Source organism: Eulemur rufifrons, chromosome 5 (genome assembly GCF_041146395.1).
Source record: "Eulemur rufifrons isolate Redbay chromosome 5, OSU_ERuf_1, whole genome shotgun sequence".
In the NCBI taxonomy this organism is placed as follows: domain Eukaryota; kingdom Metazoa; phylum Chordata; class Mammalia; order Primates; family Lemuridae; genus Eulemur; species Eulemur rufifrons.
In genome coordinates, this window is record NC_090987.1 from 10,798,873 (window position 1) to 10,816,390 (window position 17,518).

The 17,518-nt window shown below is 38.6% G+C and overlaps 1 protein-coding gene across 4 annotated transcripts in view; it reads right to left on the reverse strand.

Moving 5' to 3' along the window:
* ZCCHC2 (zinc finger CCHC-type containing 2) overlaps positions 1-17,518 on the reverse strand; it is a 60,292-nt gene that overhangs the window by 9,481 nt on the left and 33,293 nt on the right. For all 4 annotated transcript variants that reach the window (XR_011233590.1, XR_011233588.1, XR_011233589.1 and 1 more), the window contains exons 7-13: positions 16,789-16,872; positions 14,566-14,623; positions 12,395-12,530; positions 11,185-11,249; positions 10,279-10,373; positions 5,596-5,724; positions 167-1,657 (exon numbers count right to left, since the gene is read on the reverse strand). Coding sequence is in view for 1 of the 4 variants with exons in the window: in XM_069468354.1 (XP_069324455.1) it covers positions 167-1,657; positions 5,596-5,724; positions 10,279-10,373; positions 11,185-11,249; positions 12,395-12,530; positions 14,566-14,623; positions 16,789-16,872 (2,058 nt within the window). In the remaining 3 variants the exon portion in view is untranslated. The remainder of the gene's footprint in view (positions 1-166; positions 1,658-5,595; positions 5,725-10,278; positions 10,374-11,184; positions 11,250-12,394; positions 12,531-14,565; positions 14,624-16,788; positions 16,873-17,518) is intronic.

Genomic DNA, 17,518 nt, shown 5'->3' on the forward strand with positions numbered 1-17,518 from the left:
ACTAGGTTTTCCGGTTGTATTTTATGATTTGTCACTGAAAACAGAATATCCGTAAATGAACATACAAACAGATCTTTCTGCTACAACAGAATCCCATGATCAGTAAGGAAAGGAAGGAGAAACGGGTGAACTCAAAAACAAGTCCTCTGGGAGTTATTGTGATTACCTTGTTGATTGGCCTCCATGGATGACTGCTTACAGTCCTGTGCATAGTGTCCGCTGACACCACAATTGTAACACGAGACATTCCCATTCTTCTTGGGCCCCGAACCACTGGTGTTGGCAACCACGTTAGGTGCTGGGTATACAGGATAGAATCTCCCGAACCCTGCCATCTGCTGCAGGCCATAGCTGGCCTGGCTCCCCATGACTGGGTCATGGACCAGTCCATTTGCATACGGAGTCTGAGGCAGAAAAAAAGGAAGTTGGTTTCCATTGCTCTGATGTGCTTGGTTGAGGTAGCTGCCATTGCAAATGGATGGCAGAGTAAAGAACGGGACTCGGTACATTGGTCCGGGCACTGGATTAGGATAATAGTAACTGTTAAGCTGAAGGTTTCCGTTGGTCCCACAGCTGCACCTTCGCCCGCAAGAACCACAAGGACCTGAGCCCATCTGCTGCGGTGGCACTACCGTCCCGTTAGCGTTTGTGTTCCCCACAGCACTGATGTAAGATGTGCTGTCGCTCTGCGCAGTACTGTGGGTCAAAGCAGGGCTCGGGCTCGGGGCAGGGCCTGGGGTGTGGGTGGGAACCGCAGGAGGAGCAGTAGCCTGGGCCTGGCTGAGGCCCGCGCTCGTCGGCTGGGGGGAAGGTGCTGCTGTGTTGAGCACACTGGAGTTCTGGCTGGGCAACACGCTGGCGGCAAGGGGGGAGCCTGGTAAGGTGTAGGAAGCTGGTGGCTGTGCGGCTGAGAGGCCAGCTGCTGGAAGAACTACCTTTACATTGGTAGGCTGAGGGACTGTCCCAGTGTTTCCCTCAATTTGAGGCACCATTTGATTTAGTCCTACCACTTGAGATGCAGATTTTGTGATGGGGTCCGTGGTAGCAACAGGAGATCCTGGAAAACTACCTGGGTTATGGACAGGAATAAAGGCAGTGTTTGGTGACCCGATGCTCAGACTTCCACTTGGTTGTTGTGGGATGTTAACTGTGCAATTCTCCGAAGATCCCTGTGGTGGTGGCAATTTTAGCCTCTGCAATGTCAGGTGCAAAGCAGGAGTACTACTGTGTGGAAGGAAGGTTGACGGAATAGGTAAGGGGGAAGCCAGTAATTCGAGGTGCTTTTCTGATTCTCCAGTAGAAGCTGCCGGCCCTAGTATTCCAACAGGGGTTGAATTTGTGGACTCCCTTATTGCAGAGATATCAACAGGACTAGGAACAAGCATCCCTATTGCTTTACTATCAGCAGATTTGGGTGCAGGAACGACAACTTCAGACTTCTGGGCACCATTGTGCATGACACAGTGTAAAGTTGGCATAAAAGAAATATGCTGATACTTGGGCGAGTTTAAGGGATCTTCTAAAAGGTTTCCGCTCTCATTTCCTAGTGAAGCAATTTGAACAGGTGGCTTGACAGTGACAGTCTGGCTGACAGAACCATAACTTGTAAACCTAGTTGTTGATGGATTCCCAGAATCCTCAGAATTGCTGTCTGTGTCTAAAGAAAACACACAAATATAGATATTGACATAAGCATAACTCCCATCTTTCTTGCTAGAAGTAAAATTTAAGTAAATCTAAAATGAACTGTGAAGCTTGGAAGGTGTCCCTCCACTGTGTTTCCTAACAGTCTAAGCTGACCACCTTTTAACTTCTGGCTTTCTGTAAATCATTACATACATGCTTTGTTTAAAAAATATGGGGATATAAACAAAAAATCAAAACAAAAGGTTATTTGGAGACTGAATGAAGCACAGTATAAAAACAGAGATTTATTTAATACTACCTTATCATAACAGAGAAAATTATTACTTTCAACCTTTATCAATTTTAGGCAATCCACTTTATTTAGATTCTGCACTGTCAAACCCAAGGTCTTCAATTTATCTCAGATAAATGACATAATTTAAAGAGTTCAATCAAGACACTATTTAACTCAAATATCTAAACGTAGGGAATGGAAATGAGTTTCTCAGAATGAAATAAATATTCTTATTACTAAATATTTCAATGGGAGAAAGAAAATTTAAAGCATCTACTAATCATAAAATATGATAGAATACAAGAAGCAGGAAAATATTAGAGTGTTGCCATTTCTCCAAAATCAAAACTGGCAAAATGGCACGGTTATTTCTACTACTGCATTCCCCCACCCCACCCCGTCCTCCTTAAAGAGACAGGGCCTCACTTTGTCACGTAGGCTGGAGTACAGTGGCATAATCATAAACTCACTATAGCCTCAAACTCCTAAGCTCAAACGATCCTCCGGCCTCAGCCACCCATGTAGTTGGGACTACAGGCACACACTAGCATGCCCAGATAATTTTTAAATTTTGTGTAGAGATGGGGTCTCACTGTGTTGCCCAGGCTGGTTCAAATTCCTGGTGTTGGTGATCCTCCTGCCTCAGCCTCCTGAGTCACTGGGATTACAGGTGTAAGCCACTGTGCCTGGCCTGTTTCTGCTACTACATCATTCTTATGCTTGTATACAGAAATAACTTCAATCAAGCCTTCCCCTGGATGTCCTGACTTCTGGTATAAAGGGGGCAAAAGATAAAATCTAATTCACAATGTTTAACACCATAAACCCAGATACTGCACTGATGTGTACACAGATCATTCAGTCAAATGTGGTGCCTTTAAAATTTTTCTGCTCAAAAATATATGCTGAATTGCCCAGGTACTTAAAATATTTGTATTTAATTAATGTAAGAAACTTGTCATATTCACCTTAAGATGTCAAAAATTTTTGAAACAGAGTACTAAAAACAAATTAGTCTTCCTGAAGAATGGTGAAATGAAATATAGTTACCGACACAGAACATCAATGTTATTAATTCAACTAATTAATTAATGAGTAAATGGTTCTAGCATAAACTTCCAAATATAGATTAATAATTGGGGTATTTCTTGCTAAACTTTGAAAAATAAAAAGTATCCAAAAAGCAATAACTTGTTTAAAGCATTATATCTATACCATCACACCAGTGTGGAGTTAAAGACAAAAATATTAACATAAGTTTAAAAGAAGCTTCTGCTTGAGCTGCCTGTTAAAATTTTTTTTAAAAAAATTAAAAAAATACAAGTTTAAAAGAAGCTGAGATGTTTTCAGATAGTCAGTTAAATTTCTATATAAATACGCTTTGTTTAAATCTCAAGTCAAAGTAAATGGCCCTACAATTTTCAATGGTCCCAGATGGTTTTCTGAGCACTGTAAGGACTCATCCAGGCGGGATCAGATAGCTCTTGCCCGTGTTTTGCCCCGACTTCAGAAAGCATCAAGTCCCAAACAGAACACCAGCACACCCCACCCAGAACAGCAGCAAAGCCAGCCAATGTGCTTTTCAAAGTGGCCTTTTCATCCCCTCTGAATTCTAGACATGATCAAAGTTCTCTATACTAAGGGATATTTCTCTGGTTTGAGAGAGCCCTAAGTGCTTCTTTCATTTAGGGAAGGCTTATTTTGTCACTTCATAACTTAGCCCATCTGAAAACGGGCAAGCTCCTCCATACAGACCACCAAATCACGCTGACGACAGAAAAGGCTGCGCAGTTTCCACTGTAACCACCAGGCCATGTCTGCAGCATGAGCAGAAGAGCCACGGAATCTCCTGTACATCCTACAGAATCACGTAGAACACGTGCAATGAAACATACTCAAAGCTTGCCTATTCTGGGTAAGGCACAAAAATTCTCTCATTTAAGCTTCATAATAGTTCTGTGAAATTACTTTCATTTTTTTCTTTCATGAGGAAAACTGCAGAGCAGAAATGCAGCATTGCCTCAGATTAGAACTGGGGGTAGAGTCACTGCATGCTATATTTGGTATGACTACAAAATAACTGCAAAGTAAAGACTGACTTTAACTGCCTGTGACGCAGCAACACTATTGCATGGCTCCTTAAGACAGGACCCAGTAATACAGAAGCTAAGGTCCCGGAGTGCTGCAGACTGCCCAGGGAGAAACCGCATGTAGCCGAAATGATGAGGTCTAAGGATCTCTAGCTATCCATAGGTGACCCAAGAGAAATCACTTGATGGTGCCCACCAGCATGGGTCCACCTTATAACCAAACTGTTATTAATCAGATGTTGTTACTATGTGCAAAGACAGATCAGAATGGTGGAATAAGGACCTCTAATAATCCACTCCTCCATAAAAGCAATGAGAACCCTATCAAAAACTATCAAAATTAACTTTTTAAGAACTCTGAAAATTAACTAAAGGCTTACAGCTATCTGAGGAGTGTTTAAGAAAAACAGCTGCATCTGTAAGAACAGAAAGCCTCATGGAGTTCTTCCCTTGCCATACTCCCAATTCCTTCTTTCTCCAGCTCTGAAGTAGCCCTGGAAACTAGCAGTCCCTCAACCACTTGGTAGCTATGAAAACCAGCGGCCTAGCAGCCACTAGAAGAAATAAAGGTTTGGAGTTACCCCAAAGCCCCATCATCGAGGAACTGTCATGTTCTATTTGACCAGTCTGGCAGCTCGAGCTCACTCTGTGTTATAGCCTCTTACCCAAAGGACATTTGTCATAATTAATCAGTGGCAACTGTTTAACAACGAGGCTCCCTGAGGCAGTATTACCAGTTGGGGCTAACAAGAGGCTGACCAAAAAACAAAATGAAAAACTAGGGAGTGAGATGTCCAGAGGGGGATCTGAAAAGCTTCGGTATATTCCTGAGAATCCAGAAGGCTACGATCATGCTTTGGCTGTGTGCATTCCCAGGGAAGACCGAGAAGGCCCTAAGCTCTCACTGCTGGCTGACTTTAAGCCTCTGTGCAAGTAAGAATTGAAGACATAATATGATACATACAGAAGACAACAAAATGGCAGATGTAAATTCTACCTCATCAGTAATTACATTATATATAAATGGGCAAATGGCAGAGCTCAGCAGAATGGATTAAAAAACATATCCTAAATTACATGTTGCTTAGAAGAGATACACTTTAAAGACACAACTAGGTCTAAGGTAAAAGGATAGAAAACGAAGTACCACGCAAGCAAAACAGCTGGAATGGCTATATTACTACCAGACAAAATACACTTTAAGACAAAACTTGTAACTACAGACAAAGAAGGGTTTCTTACAATGATAAAGGGATCAATCAAGAAGATATAAAAAGTATAAACATACATACATCTAACAACACACACATTTTCAATCTTTCTATACTAACTCTGTATTATGTCAGGATCCTGTCTTCTTTACATTTAATTTTATATGCAGTGAAATAAGCTTATAAAGTCAACATTGCTAGGAATTGCTAAGGCAATAGTCTATGTGACACCCCTTATACCAATTAAATTTATAATCAGTAATGGAATCTATAGGAACATAAAATTCCTTGTTTGACTCTGATTTGAAGAGATGACATTCCCTCCACCACCTCCTCCCCACTTCTCCCCCTCTACCCTCTCCAAAGAGCAAACCTCTGTCTTTTTCTTCTTCACTTTCAAAACTTTCTCTTCCATCATGTCGTGGACTAGACGGAGAACTGTAACTCTCTGAAGATGTTTCTCCACATGTGTCATGTCCAGATCCAATGTCCAAATTCACATCTAAAAATAACAACTCTATTTTAAAAAAATCTTAATTTCTAAATTGAACCATTAGAAATTAGTTGTAGCTATAATTTTTTTCCAGTTTTCCTACAACCACCTAAAAAGCTGTTTCTGATCTAGATGAATGTTCATTAACCACAATTTTAATTGAAAATAATTGACAAATATACTCTTAAAGCAAAGGTACAGAAGAACAAGTCAATCTTACTGACTTCAAAAAGGAGTTAAGGTTCTTTGTAGGGTCTGTCCAATAATATTACTTTGAGGCACTAAGTCTAGATAGTAATATTTTAATACCTCAGAGCTTATTGAAAAACTCTTTCTTTAAGAGAACTCAAGAATAGAATGGACTGCCAAAATGTCTATGCAGTTAAAATTACTCGGCTTGAGTATTAGGAATCAAATTCTTCCCATCTAGTAGACTGAGTAGCCCCTTAAGTTCTGCCCAAAGGCCACACCCACACCAAGGTAGGGTAGGACTGGGGTGTTGTCCCCACTATGACCAACTAGCTCTCTGTGTTGAGCACGTAAGGACAGACAACTGGTGTATCTAGTATTGGACATTCCCATGCTGGCCCAGACTTAGGGAACTGCTCTATTCACTTCCGTACACCTGGTGGCTGGCACAGCTCCTGCCTCACAGCAAGCATCCACCCAATACACATTCAGTGTACAAATCCCCACATAAGGGATTCCAGAGAGTGCCTAAAAACTACAGATAAGTGATCACTTCCATGGCAACCTGGTAGAACAAATAAAAGGTAATCATTATTAATCACTTGTGTAAGAAAAAAGACATGATTTGTGTAATGAGCAATTCAGTTGACTAACCTGTGTCTTTTGGGTAGAAATAGAACAGTGTTAAGATTGTTAAAGAAGACCTAGATTAGAACAGCCACTCAAATGTTGGTTGAATATTGAAGAAAAATAAAAGTCATTAGGAAATGCAGACGTTACTAATTCCTTTTGGGTAATAAATTATATGTCAAACTACCAAGGGAAAACTGCACAAAGTCTCACGAGGGCATAAGGAAAGTGGCAGAGGAGTTACAAGGGCAAGTGATAATTTTACAGAACAGTAATCTGGAGAACACTCACAAAGCAACAGGCTCTGAATTACCAGTCACAACATGTCCAAAGAAAGGGATGCAAGTCAACACAAATGGCTATTTGAAGACAAGCTAATGTGCCACAGTAGCCAAACAACTTGGCATTAAATTGTACTACTATAACTGTAGCACGTACGGAAATCCTGAATATGACTATTTCAACCAGCATATAACAAAATGAACAATCCAAGGATTAAGAGAATCCAAGGTTCAACAAGATATTCTTCGCAAAACAGAAAGGATGGACTAAAAGGGAACCCCTGGGGTAGTGTTCACCAAAACTCAGGCATGGAAACTGTAGTGGAAGTCTTTAAAACTTCAAACAGCAAGTTTCAGAATATGATGAAGGGTGGGGAAAAAAAAAAAGCAGCTCTCTCTCCAAGGGGCATAATTTACAAAACTATTTTCTTTACATTATACTAGCTAGTAGATATTCTAATCACCAAACTGCCATATTAAATTGCAGCTTTCAAAGAACTAAATACTTAAATCTAAATCTATACTACATGTAATCTTTTTGATGATTCAGAAGGTATTTCAGAATTGGGTAGAGTGAGAACTTCATGCTTAGAAATAATGTGATCTGATCCAGGTGTAGACGCTGAGGGTGAAATAATTATGCCAAAGGATATTCCACAAACTGCCCTTTTAAAAAGAAATGCAAACTTTAAATTTTGTCATGGCTCAAGTGATGGGAAGTCTTGCACATAATTAAGACAAAAACAAAAACCTAAGCCACTATTTTATCAATAAAAATATTGGTTATTGGTAATTATAAACAACAGAACTCAGTTACAGAGTTAAGAACTGTTTAGATAAATCACAGGTAACAGAACTACATCTATCATCTGAAATATGAAAAGAAGCTGGAGACCTTACATCGTCCTAAACCTTTTAAAACATGCCGAGAGGTCAATCACCTCATTTCCCCCAAACTTTCTGGTGTCACAATCAGCAACAGAAGAGTGGGCTGGAAGAAACCCTGAATGATAACCTGGAACAGTGAGTGATTTCAATGATCTATTAACTACTTGAGGTAATGCACAGTCTCTTTAGAAGAGAGACAAAAAGCTTGGGTTTTAAAAGAAAATATACTGCAAAGAATACAGATGAGTAATAGCACCTGGAGCCTCCTGGGAGGAGACAACACAGAGGGAGGCAGTGAGGGATGTTGACTTTGTTCCCTTTTGGAATTCTGAGCTACAGGAATGTATTATCGCTCAAAATAATAGTAAAAATTTAAAATCAATAATAAATTTTAAAAAATTAAAAGTAAATAATACGTATCTTAGGCCAGAATGCACTATTTAAAAATCCAAACAACCTACTAATCAGGACTCAGTATTTTCAGCTTCAATATAGTATCTACATTTTATATGAGCTGCTGTTCCCTAAGAGGAAAAAAACCTTAAACATGTCTTGTGTTTACTGAATGCTCACAAGGCAATTTGTTCTTCGTACCTTAATATTTCAAAGGAAAATTATTAAACAGGTGGTTTCTGAGATGTTAGACTTGGCATACATCTGAGCAACATGTGACATCAATAAGACAAGCTATAAGTAAGATGTATTTTACTCATAGTTACACTCCGTAAATGTAAATATATATGAATCAGCGACATACAAAGGACAAAGTAAGGTTTAATAAAGATTCAAACCCACAGCTGTCTGATAAAAGTCCATGTGCTTCTCTTCTAGAAATGAGGCTAAAAAGGAAAGAACAGTACAAACCTCTTTTGCAAGCAGTAGTTCCTAAACGATGTGAGACAAGAGCCAGAGTGATCTTGTGGAGGGTGGTATATACCTGATAGGAATTTCGTCAGGAAAATGACCCAATTAAGTATGTACTTTAGGAGACAAATACAGTAGCACACCAGGTGTGGTGGCTCATGCCTGTAATCCCAGCACCCTGGGAAGCTGAGGCAGGAGGATCACTTGAGGCCAGGAGTTCAAGACCAGCCTGAGCTACATAGCAAGACCCTATTTCTACAAAAAATAGAAAAATTAGCCAGGCATGGTGGTGCACACCTGCAGTCGCAGCTACTCAGGAGGATGGCTTGAGCCCAGGAGGTGGAGGCTACAGTGAGCTACGATCGCACCACTGCACTCCAGCCTGGGCCACAGAGACCCTGTCTCTTAAAAAAAAAAAAAAAAAAAAAAAAATGACAGCAACAGACATAGGGAGACGTGGCGGAAGCAATTTCCAACTGTCCACCAACAGAAACTTTTGTCTTCTTTATTTAGCTTTTTCTTCATCTGTTTAGCTGCCATCACCACAGGGAACCTCAAAGACGGTAAAGTGTTACAAAATCCTCCTGGAATTAGATCCTTATATAGATGAGATGGGTTTTTCTCAGGTCATTTTTCCCCCCGTTCAGCTGATTCAATGAGTTGGCCAGATGATTTTAGATTCAAAAGGTAACTGTTTTTCTTTCATGACTATTCAGTCTCTCTACCCAAATATCTAGTTTAAAAATATACTCCACTTAAGAAACAGTCTGATTATTTATATTACATCACAACTGAATGTATTAACGTTAGAATAAAATATAAGTTAAAATAACGATATTTGTGGACTACTCAATAAATGTGTCAGGGGCACCCACCGAACATTCCCCTAGAGGTCTGTGGGTTTTTATTCTTTTTTAATCTTTACTATTAATAGTAAAGGTTACCAAAATACAGAAAAGTAAACAATGGAGCTGCAAAAGGGGCACTTCTCAGTCCAATGAACCTTGAATCTAAAAATAAAGGAAGCTTAAAATAATGGTGGGGAAATGGAACCCATATAAATGCAGTATAACAAAAATCTGAGGGGCTGGGCGCGGTGGCTCACGCCTGTAATCCTAGCACTCTGGGAGGCCGAGGCGGGAGACTGCTTGAGCTCAGGAGTTTGAGACCAGCGTGATCAAGAGTGAGACCTCATCTCTACTAAAAAAAAAAAAAAAAAAAAAACAGAAAAAAAAAAAAAAAATCTGAGGATCAGAATTCTCCTAAAGCCCCATAAATTTCTCAGAGGACAGTTCTTAAATCTTGAAAAGGTCAACAATATTCTGAAGTATGACTTTCCATAAAAACACATCCAGACCTCACGAGGCCTCCAAAGCTGTAGAAAAGACCCCCCATGACCGCAGGACCTGCCTGCTCTGGAACAGGGACTGGCTTGAGAAGGAAACAAGTTGGGAGACTGCTGCCACGAGAGGAAGAAAAAGGTGGGTAAGTACGACTGAAGCAGAGGGAATGTTTATCTCTATGGCTGATTTATATTCCTTAAATTAATTATTGATTCCAGAATTATGTAATTTGGAAACTGCTATACACATCAATGCAAGGTAAATTTCTGATATTAGGATTTGACATGACAGCTCAATATCTATTAATAAAGTATCATGCTGAATATATTTAGGTGATGGGTATTTGAAAGAAAAATAAACTTTCTTACCTTTCACAGTACCACCATGGGCATGCTGAGGAGTGGAGAGTCGAATACCATTTACTCTACTATTCAATCTGTTGTCAGTTTTCTTAACTTTCTCCCTAAACCAAACATACATAGTATCATTTTAAATAAGGTTCTCTACCAAACACATTAAGTACAGTATTACTAAAATTCCCCTCAATATTTTTTTGTAATTAAAAAGAAATTTAGCAAAGGCAATATATGTGATCTAAACATTTGTACCCTTGTAATATGCTGAAATAAAAAAAAATTAAAAAAAGAAATTTTAGTAAGAAATAATCTAAATATAAGATTCGCCCTTTAGAGTTGTGAGAGTTTTGACTCACCAAACTGAATATAGTATTCGACAACAGCTTTATTTTTATCATCTGTACATGTTAATATTTTGAACTAAAAAAGCCCAGAATTAAAAGCATAAAGCAAACAAATGAAAAAAATACTATTTATACCATATAAACTAAATGTATCCATAATTAAATGCTACATGCTGTCTTTCCTTACCAATTTCTTTTTTTTTTTTTTTTGAGACAGAGTCTCGCTCTGTTGCCCGGGCTAGAGTGAGTGCCGTGGCGTCAGTCTAGCTCACAGCAACCTCAAACTCCTGGGCTTAAGCGATCCTACTGCCTCAGCCTCCCGAGTAGCTGGGACTACAGGCATGCGCCACCATGCCCGGCTAATTTTTTGTATATATATATTTTAGTTGTCCATATAATTTCTTTCTATTTTTAGTAGAGACGGGGTCTCGCTCTTGCTCAGGCTGGTCTCGAACTCCTGACCTTGAGCGATCCACCCGCCTCGGCCTCCCAGAGTGCTAGGATTACAGGCGTGAGCCACCGCGCCCGGCCTCCTTACCAATTTCTATTACTGGAAACATTAAATTGAACCTACTTCTCTATTTGTGTCTTTCCTTTCTTCTTATTTAATGAAGATAAGCTCCGTTTTTCAGCAGAATGCTAGTGGAAAAAATTAAAAGACAAATCAAACAGACAAAAGGTAAACCATACTGATGTAGGTATCCTTTCATTCTGGTAACAAACTTTAAAATGATATATTTCCAGTTGTATACTCTAACAAATTTTGATTTCTAACTTATTTTTGAATTTACCTACCTGAACCACTAAAATTTATATATTTGGTGATAAATACTTAATACTATATTAATCATGAGAAAAAATATCTGTTTTCTATTTTTCCTTTAAAATCGACCAGAATTCTTTTCTGACTACAAAATAAAACACAGTCAAGTGACTAGTATTTGTTACAGGTTTACTATAATAGTATTCTCTTAAAGTTCAGTTTGATAAAACTGACAACACACAATTTTGTCAACTCCAAGGAGAGGATGTAGGCAGGAAAGTAGAATCAGATGGGCTCTGAAAATAGGTCATTAGCTAAGTACAACAGAAATAATTTACAATTTCTCAAAATATGCTTGTATAAAAACACATTCCAGGAAGAGTTAACATTTTGATCTGAGCTGTGGCCAAAGACGTAATTAGGTTAACAAATCAATTTTCTAGATAGAAGGGTCATTCCATATTTGCAACATACACACACACACACACACACACACACACACACACAGGTACTTCCTCCCGTATCTGTGATGCCACATTACACTAAACATACTTGACAACATTCTATTCTATGATCACACCCAATTCCTAAGAAAGCAAATATTCCCTAATCACACTCTGAAGTGTCAGTAAATTGGCCCAACTACTTATGAAGAAAAGGAAGTTTGAAAATTTATATCATAAATAGCAAGGTAGTGATTGAAATGTGAATAATTCTTTTAAGATCAAAAAATTTTGGCATAACAATTGAACATCCACTTGTTAGAATAAACATTTTAGGTGTCATAAAAAGGTATACTAATTTTACATGAGCAATAAAGGTAACCTAAATATACTTTTTCAGGTCTCAGAAGAGCTTAGATCATATATACCAGTTAAGTATAATGCCTAACACTTAAATAATCCTTCATTTCTTCTTACCAGATATACTATCTAACTGAATGCTTACAGAACTCAACTTTGTAAATACACTGCAATGACTTAACTATATGGCACCAAAACAAACCCAAACCCCCATATACCTGGTCAGCTAAGGTCACACAGTGCTCTGGGTGCTGAATGGTGGTGCAGCTTTGCTTCCTCCAATCCACAATTCCATTCTGTTCAGAATATTGCATGGTAAGCCCGTCCAATGGAGAACAACTCGTACCAATAGTGCTATCAAAAGAAAAGTTTATGAAAGTATGAAAATCTACCCTAAAGAATCTAACCTGCTATATCATTTCAATGAAGAAGCTTCAGTGTATTAGTTTTTTCATAGAATGTGTAGTGATAGGTCTAAGGAAAAAAGTATACCATGAGAAATAATCCAGTACACATCTATTTTTATCATTAATATCATTTATCATCTCTAAGAAGAGTAAAAACAAATGCACACTCTGCCTTTAGACTCTACACTCTGGTGATTATTCTGCACCACTTACAGCTCGGAATATAACCCTGTATCTTGAAAGAATTGCTGTGTTAAGTACTATGTATAACTAGGTGCATGAAGGGACAGGATAATGCAACTGAAACCAAAAGAAACAGAAAACAGAAATAGGCCAAAAGAGAATCCAGGTGATGAAGTTACTGAACACGGACTTTCAGATAACAGTGCTTAACATGGGCAATGAGTACAAGACTGAAAATTTTGGAAGAGTACAGAAAAATATTAAAAAAAAAACCAAAACAACAAACTTAGATTCTAGAGCTGTAAAATAAACTAATATTAAGAACCCAATGTATGGGAAATAGGTGAAGGAAATCAGTGAAGGGGAAACATGAAGAAAATCAGCAAAGAAAACATTTTATCAGAAGAAAAAAGACTGAAGCACTGAGAGGAAAAAATATGGAAAACAGGAAAAAGTTTAAAAAGCGTGTGGGACAGAGTGAAAATGAAAAGTCTAATATATGAGGACTTGGAGTCTTAGAAGAGGGAGCAAGAGAATAGGGCAGAGGAAATATTTGAGGAGATAACAACAGGAGTTTCCTAAAATCAAAAGATATCAAGCTATAGATTCAAGAAGCAGAATTCATGCAAAGAAAGCTACAAAATGTATCATAGGAAAACTTCTGGAAACCAATGAGAAAAACTTAAAAGCAGTCAGGGGAAAAAGCCTATTACCTTCAGAGAGCCATGGTAAGATTGAGTGAAATGATGGATGCCAGATATCTTCAGTGTGAGCTCCCCTTAAAAACAGAGTCTGGAATGACAGAGTTTACCTGGAGGCAATCCCAAAAAGAAGGAGCAAAGGAGTGGAGAGAAACAGCAAAGGACCCCAGTGAATGATCCACTGCTGAGGTTAGAAGCAACACGGCCTCCAGGGTGCTGGGCCCTCCCAGAATGATCTACCCAAAGGACATGAAGCAGACTCCCGTGGGATCAGCAAAGGCCCCAAGGCAGAGTAGACAGTCTTGCGGCACATACCTGAGAGGGAACATCACTAATGTGATGTGAGTCAGAAATCACATAAATGACTTATGTGACCTGCAGGAGAAACCCCAGGTGAGCTGAGGATATGATGCAAGGGACCAAAGGCAATAGGCCAGAAGACAAGGAAACTATAGTTTCAAAGAGCTAACAGAAAGTAACTGCCAACCTATAATCCCATACCCGGCTAAAGTATCTTTCAAAATTGGAGGCAAAGTAAACTTTTTTTTCCCAGATAAAAGCTAAACGCATTCATCACTGGCAGATGTTACTATAGGAAATATTCAAGTATTCTTCAGTTAGATGGAAAATGTACTTAGGTGGATGCTTAAGACACAGGAAGGAATGAGAGCAAGGGAATTGTAAAATCTAAGTGAACACTGAAAAAGGTTTCATGGGGCTTGAAATTACATAGAGAGAATTAAAATGCATGACAGCTATGATTTAAAGTCAGGAGGAGACAAATGACATTACAGTTATCTCACACTGGGAATGTACAAGCACAAATTAATATCAGACTTTAATAGGTCAAAATGTATAATTTCTAGGATAACCACTAACAGAATAGAAAATCAATGCAAAACCATCAAGAAGAAGAGAAAAACAAAAAACCCAAGAGAAAGCAACAAAGGAGAGAAAAAAAACCACAAAAGATGGGACAAATAAGCAGCAAATGGCAAAATGGAAGAATTACAGCCAAATACATCAGTAATTTAATTAAATGTTACGCCAATTTAAGAATGTACAAAGGGATTTAAGTTTTAGAAATTAGATACCTACTTCACAATGGGACTCTTCCCAGTATGTTTCTTGTGGATTATGGTGTGCTGCAACACATCTAGAGTAGAGGAAAAAGTAATTTGTTATATTAAATGCTGCAGCAAAAATCCAAAAATAGCTACTAATTTATGTGATCACAACAGTGGTGATAGACCGTGTGAAGCACTTCTAAGCATTTCTCAACACAAAATACCTTAAGCAATTTTTCAAAGACACAGTAAGTTATTTAATTACCTTAAAAATATCCTCTCAAATGTGTTCCACCTAACAGCAAATCAATCTTTCTCCAGAAGTCTAACATGAGCACACCCCTAGAAAACTACAACATTCAATTTAAGGTAGAACTTTTTTTTAACCATTAAAAGATAAAGTGATTCGAATATTTTAAAAACATAGCTATTACTATAACAAACACCCATATACATCTACCTCCCAGACTTCTCTATATTTGCTTTTCTTTTTTTTTCCCAGTGCTTGCATCCACAGCACATATACTATTTATTTGCCTTTCTTTTTTTTTTTAAGAAACAAAGTATCGGCTGGGTGCTCATGCCTGTAATCCTAGCACTCTGGGAGGCTGGGGCGGGAGGATCACTCGAGGTCAGGAGTTCGAGATCAGCCTGAGCAACAGCAAGACCCCTGTCTCTACTAAAAATAGAAAGAAATGACCTGGACAGCTAAAAATATATACAGAAACAAATTAGCTGGGCATGGTGGTGCATGCCTGTAGTCCCAGCGACTTGGGAGGCTGAGGCAGGAGGATTGCTTGAGCCCAGGAGTGTGAGGTTGCTGTGAGCTAGGCTGACACCATGGCACTCTAGCCTGGGCAACAGAGTGAGACTCTGTCTCAAAAAAAAAAAAAACAAAAAAAAAAACAAAGTATCACAGGTATGACTAAAGGACTTCCTCCATCCATTTACCTCTGGCCCTCTACAGAGGTTATCCTTACTTGTTGAAACATTCTAGTGCAAGTTTTTCTTTTAACCACCATATATATGTGCTCATAAACACATACAGGTCTTACATGTATGAATATACAGTTGTCCCTTGGTATTTGCATATAACCTATGCACATCCTCCTGTATGCTTTAAATCATCTCTAGATTACTTACAATACCTAATACAATGTAAATGCTACATAAACATTTGTTGCATTGTTTAGGGAATGACAAGGAAAAAAGGTCTGTACTTGTTCAGTAAGGACCAATTTCTTTCCCCTAAATATTTTCAACTTCCAGTTGGTTAAACCCATGGATGAGTAATCCACAGATAAACAGAGGGCCAACTGTACCATGAATGTCCTTTACTACACTACAATTTATTTATAACTTTAATAACATTTGAAACTTCAGGCAATTTCCTGGTATTTGCTTGCATAAACAATGCCACCTCAAGGACTCCTATCCTTGTCCTCTTGGGCATGTACACGTACAATTTTCACAGATGCAGAATCACTGGACAGAGCATAAAATTATCTCCAACTTCACTACACAGTGACAAATTTCTCTCCGAAATAGTTGTGCCAATTCATAGCCCCATCAGCAGTGCATGAGAGCTCCCGTTGCTTTATCTCCTTGATAAAGTCAGACGTGAAAATGTTCTGCCAATCTGACAAGTGTGAAATGATACCTCACTGCTTTCATCTGCATTTTCTGAGGCTGCAAACTGTTTAATGGCCGTTCAAGTCTTTTCTTCTATGAATTACCCATTTATGTCTTTCACTCGTATTTCTGTTGGGCTGATATTCTTATTGATTTTTTAGGAGGATCCTTCTATAGTCTGGATGTAGTCTTTTATCTGTAAATGTCCTGCAAACATCATCTCCCAGTCTATGGATTATCTTCTAGCTGTTCAATGCCTTTTGTCACATGTAAGTTCTAATCTAGATTAGTAAGATCTCTACTGTGGTAATGCTCTGTCTTGTTCAAGAAAAGCTTCTCTTCACAGATTAACATTTAGAAGTTTAAATTTTACATATAACTATTATTCACTTGAAATTTTTCTGCATGATGTAATTAGGAATCTAACTATATGTATTTTTCCTATGGAAAGTCAATTGTGCCAACACCATTTATTGAACAGTCTATTCGTTCCCCATTTATTTGTAATGCAACCTCTTGTCACATTCTAATCCCCTATCCGTCTGTGTCTCAGCTCCTTAATCTGTTCCATGCAGGTGCCAACATCAGGCAGAATGACTTGTTCTAGTGAATCTACATTTACCTTCTTCTTGACTTGAAGCTTCTGAGCTGTCTTCTTTTAAGTGTTCTAATATCTTAGAAGTCTTCAGAGAGGACTGTAAGTTATCTGTAGAAGTATTCGATACTATTAACTTTTTACGAAAACCACAATAGAGATATAAAGAAAACAAATATAATGATTATTTTCTACCTAACAAGATGAGAGGGGAGGGTTAGTGGTGAAGAAAACATTTCTACTGGTTGGACCTTTGAGAAAGCAAGATGACAGAGCACAAAGCAGGGACCTGAGGGGGGACCCTGAATCATGGAGCCAGCTGTCCCCTGAAGAGCCAGGTGACCTGGCAAGGCATTTCGGATCTGTCAGCCCAGTGTGCTCATGTGCAAAGTGGGGAAATGGACTAGACAGGCGCTTCTCAAACTTCTGCAGTGTGGTAAGGGTTCTGTTTTTGTTATTTCTTTTAAATCTTCATTTTCTTGTGGATTGTTACTTTTGTAAACACAATAACGTTGTGGCAATGTCAAATTGCTATAAAAGTCTCTCAGTGTCTACTCTGTTTCTGTTCTACTACAGACCAGTGAAGAGCAATTTGTGGACCAGCACTGTCCCCTGGGACACATTCTGTAAGCAATGGATTATTTCCCTATTAAAACACAGATCAGCGGGATTCCAGAGTTCCACATCTTCACTCATTTAGTTTAACATTGTTTTCTCTGTCTTAGTTGTTAAGATATGGAGTACTGCTCTCTGTCCC